Source organism: Zingiber officinale, chromosome 6B (genome assembly GCF_018446385.1).
Source record: "Zingiber officinale cultivar Zhangliang chromosome 6B, Zo_v1.1, whole genome shotgun sequence".
Taxonomy (NCBI): Eukaryota; Viridiplantae; Streptophyta; class Magnoliopsida; order Zingiberales; family Zingiberaceae; genus Zingiber; species Zingiber officinale.
In genome coordinates, this window is record NC_055996.1 from 71,606,924 (window position 1) to 71,610,737 (window position 3,814).

General features: G+C 41.8%; 1 protein-coding gene across 1 annotated transcript; it reads left to right on the forward strand.

Moving 5' to 3' along the window:
• Nucleotides 1-430: 430 nt before the first annotated feature.
• On the forward strand, nt 431-1,832 carry LOC121990271 (UDP-D-xylose:L-fucose alpha-1,3-D-xylosyltransferase MGP4-like). The gene is made up of 4 exons (XM_042544439.1): nt 431-934; nt 1,017-1,178; nt 1,270-1,485; nt 1,623-1,832. The coding sequence occupies exons 1-4, from the start codon at nt 437-439 to the stop codon at nt 1,830-1,832; spliced, it is 1,086 nt and encodes a 361-aa protein (XP_042400373.1). The 5' UTR covers nt 431-436.
• Nucleotides 1,833-3,814: the final 1,982 nt, after the last annotated feature.

Below are 3,814 nucleotides of genomic sequence, written 5' to 3' on the forward strand. Positions count from 1 at the left end.
TGTTATCCCTAACTAAAAGCACAAGTGTCTTATGTCCCTAATGTCCTGCAGTCAACGTCTTACATTTTTCGTACCACTAACAAAAATCACCTTATAATATATAATAGTTAAAATTCCAACTCTAAATATTTAGAAACTACTGAAACACCAAGTAATGAAGACATTTGCTCTTTGCTATATTTGATTTTCCCCATCAACGTTTAAATGCGATTGAATTCCTCCTATTTCAAGCCGCCGCTTTCCAATCCGCTGCCTCGCCCTCCTTACTCCCTTCCGCCACCGTTCGGCCGGCTACGGACTTGTCCTCTTTCTCAGACTAGTAAACAGCAACGTCACAGGTCAAGAAACTGGTGTCTCGCAATAGGTCAACAAGACTAGCCGTACAAGCTTCAACGACCTGTCGTTTTAACTTTTAAATCATTCTCCTCGATCCCTCATGTCCCTCAATCAACGGCAGCAGCCGCTGCCGACGGTGGCTAAACACGGCCTACTGATGTCTTCGCGTGCGTCTTTCAGCGCCGCCCAGCCACAAGGCATCATGTCTTCCTTCCTCCTCAGTCGGTCCGGCCTTCTCTCGGTCCTCGCGCTCCTCCTCTTCCTTGTCGTCTTCGTCCCATTGCCCGGTCGTCGACCCATGTTCGCCCTCTTCTACGACGACGGACCCGTATCCCGATGGAAGGACTACACGGTCGCTCGCGCTGCGGGCTTCGCCGCCCGCAACGACACCCTCATCGTTACCTCCGTGAGCGAACCCTTTCTCCCCTTGCTTAACAACTGGCTCATCAGCATCGCGCGGCAGAAGCGGCAGGACCAGGTGCTTATCTTCGCCGAGGACTACGCCACCCTCTACGAGATCAACCGCCGGTGGCCCGGCCACGCCGTCCTGGTCCAGCCCGCTCCCGATTCCCAAACTGCCCACGATTACGGATCTCAGGTGCTCCTCCGATCTCTAATCATAATCGCTAGCTGCCTAGCTGCTAGCTGATGGTATAATTCATGAGTTGCTTAATCTCCAGGGGTTCTACAACTTCACATCGCGGAGGCCTCGCCACTTGCTGCAAGTCCTGGAGCTGGGATACAGCGTCATGTACAACGACGTCGACATAGTGTGGGTGGCGGATCCATTCCGTTACCTCGAAGGCGATCATGACGTATACTTCGCCGACGACGATGTCGCCGTAAGTACTACTGTGGACGCTAGCTTTCAATATGTGCTAGCTAGCTGTAAATATCCTCTGAGAACAGTCGTCCCCAATTCCATATGAACAGGTGAAGCCCCTAAATCACTCTCATGACTTGCCGCCGCCAGGGACCAACGGCCAGACCTACGTCTGCAGCTGCATGATTTTCCTCCGTCCGACGAGGGGCGCCAAAATGGCGATGAGCAGTTGGATCGAGAAAATCCAAAACGAGCCCTGGTCCGAGAACACACAAATGAACGACCAGCCTGCTTTCAATTTTGCTCTGAACAAAACTGCAGGAGAGGTACGTCCATGCTTAATCGTACTCCATAACTTCATGAATTAGTCTACTTTAGTACAAATGCAGAGCAATCTCATCGATCGATCTCTTCAATTTTTTTTTTTTTCACAATAATATTGATCTCTCTCTGTTTGCTGCAGGTGGACTTGTACTTGTTACCTCAAGCTGCATTCCCATCGGGAGGGTTATACTTCCGGAACGGGGATTGGGTGGAGAGAACTCGAGGCCTGCACGCCATCGTCCACAACAACTACATCGTAGGCCTTCAAAACAAGATACAACGTTTCAAAGAATACGGGCTCTGGCTGGCGGATATCCACACCGATGAATCTCCACTCGGCAGGATATAAGCCAACAAGATCCACTCACTCAACTCAACTCCCGGTTTTACCTAGTAGCAAATTTTCCTTTAAAAAGTTGGTTAATTTTGAAGAACGGAATGGTTAAGTTGGTTAATTTTAATAGAGATAATAATTGGTCTTTTATTTATTATTAAAATAGAAAAATATTAATTATTACATGATACAATTTAACATTTTAATTTGTTTTAATATTAACTATCTTCTGATTTATTTTTATTTATTACAAATAAGCTCAATGATGAATATTTTTAAAATAAAAAAAATAATTTCTCTTTTGGATTAGTAATATTTATTGTGATTTATACTAATTAGTATTAATAATCGGAATCAAAATATGAAAAATTAATTTGATTTCTTATTAGCAATGGAAGATATGATTAGAGAAAACTTAACTACTCAATATAAATCAGTATTAAATATATGTCTAAGTATGTTATCAATGAAAGAAAGAAATGCACGACGGCTAAACTAAGCAGCGTAAAATAAAATATGGAAAATAAATTATATTAAAGAGATGATAGAAATATATATAATAAGAGAAATATGTAACAACGCGATACATGAAATAAGAAGATATTAAATTTAAAAATAATTATCAAAAGAATACTCAATGAATCAAAAGGACATGCATTATTAAGAATAAATTTTGATGATGAAATAAGAAAGTAAAGAAAAATACAAGGGTCAAATGAGTATCGTATTGCCTTGTCCTTTTTAGGTCCCAAACTCCCATGGACTTGGACGTAGTTAGGGTCGAGAACCTCCAAGCTGCGATAGTGGACTCCCCTTCGTACAAGGGTCGAGTGAGTACCATATCGTCTTATCCTTTTCAGGATCCAAACTCCCCCAGACTCAGACATAGTAGGAATCGAGATCCTCATCTCTACAATCATAGTGGAAAGCAACACAAATCTCCCAAATTTTCATCAAATTGACGAAAAAAAATAAGTACATATTTAAAGTCAATAGCATCTTCATCAGGGATGCTCTCATTGATTTTCTAAAGGTCAATGACTAGGAGGGGAAAGTTAGTGAAAAGCTTTCCATTTTCTACCAATTATTTCAGGGTATTATCAATTTGATGCTGCACCATTCAGATGAAGTGGGTACTGACCATATAATAAAATTCCTTCGATCGAAGGAATTCTTTTTTCTTAATAGCCCAACGCTAGTCTTCTCCTGCCTAGTGCTCCTTAAGGTTCAACACCTGGCCCTTTAACTAGTCCTTTTAGGCCTCCACCTTCGCCATAGAGGCCTATAGCTCCGCCAAGGAGGCTTCCTGGCCTTGAGCCTTAGCTCAGGCTTCTTCAATTGCAATAAGAGCAACCTTTAGATTGCATCGCTAGATTTTCGCTAGGGCCTTGGCCGACTCAACCTCCCCTCGACTGGCTCCTAGTTCCACTCTCAAAAGCCCCAGCTCCTTCCGACTGGCATCTAAACCAGCTTGGACAGCTGCCTCCTTGGTTGCGATGGTTTCCAATTTCATTTGATCGCTAGCTACAACAACTATCAACATGTCTATCTCCTCTTGCAACTGACTCACACTATGTGCCAAGCTAATTCTTTCTATCCTTACCTCCACTATCTCCCTCCTAATTCAGGTTCAACCCAACATGATGCTTTAAACTTTAAATGACCATAACTTTTGACTCAGGACTCGAAATCATGCTCTATCGATGGTCACACATGTAAAATTTGAAAATCTATATTTTTTTATAGTGTATCAATAACTGCCAATTTTGGGGCCCAAATTCCACTATTTAGGCCATCAACCGATCCTTTGAAGATTTTATTACTATTTTTAATAATTTCTACTTTTATAGTAGTTATGGTATTTTTGGTATTCCTAGTAATTATGGGTTATAATTAGTTTATAACAGTGTCTTATTTTATTAATTTTAATTTCTGTCAAGAAATTATCTTTTCTAGAAAGATCACATTTCTTTCTTTACAAGATTAGAATCGAGGTT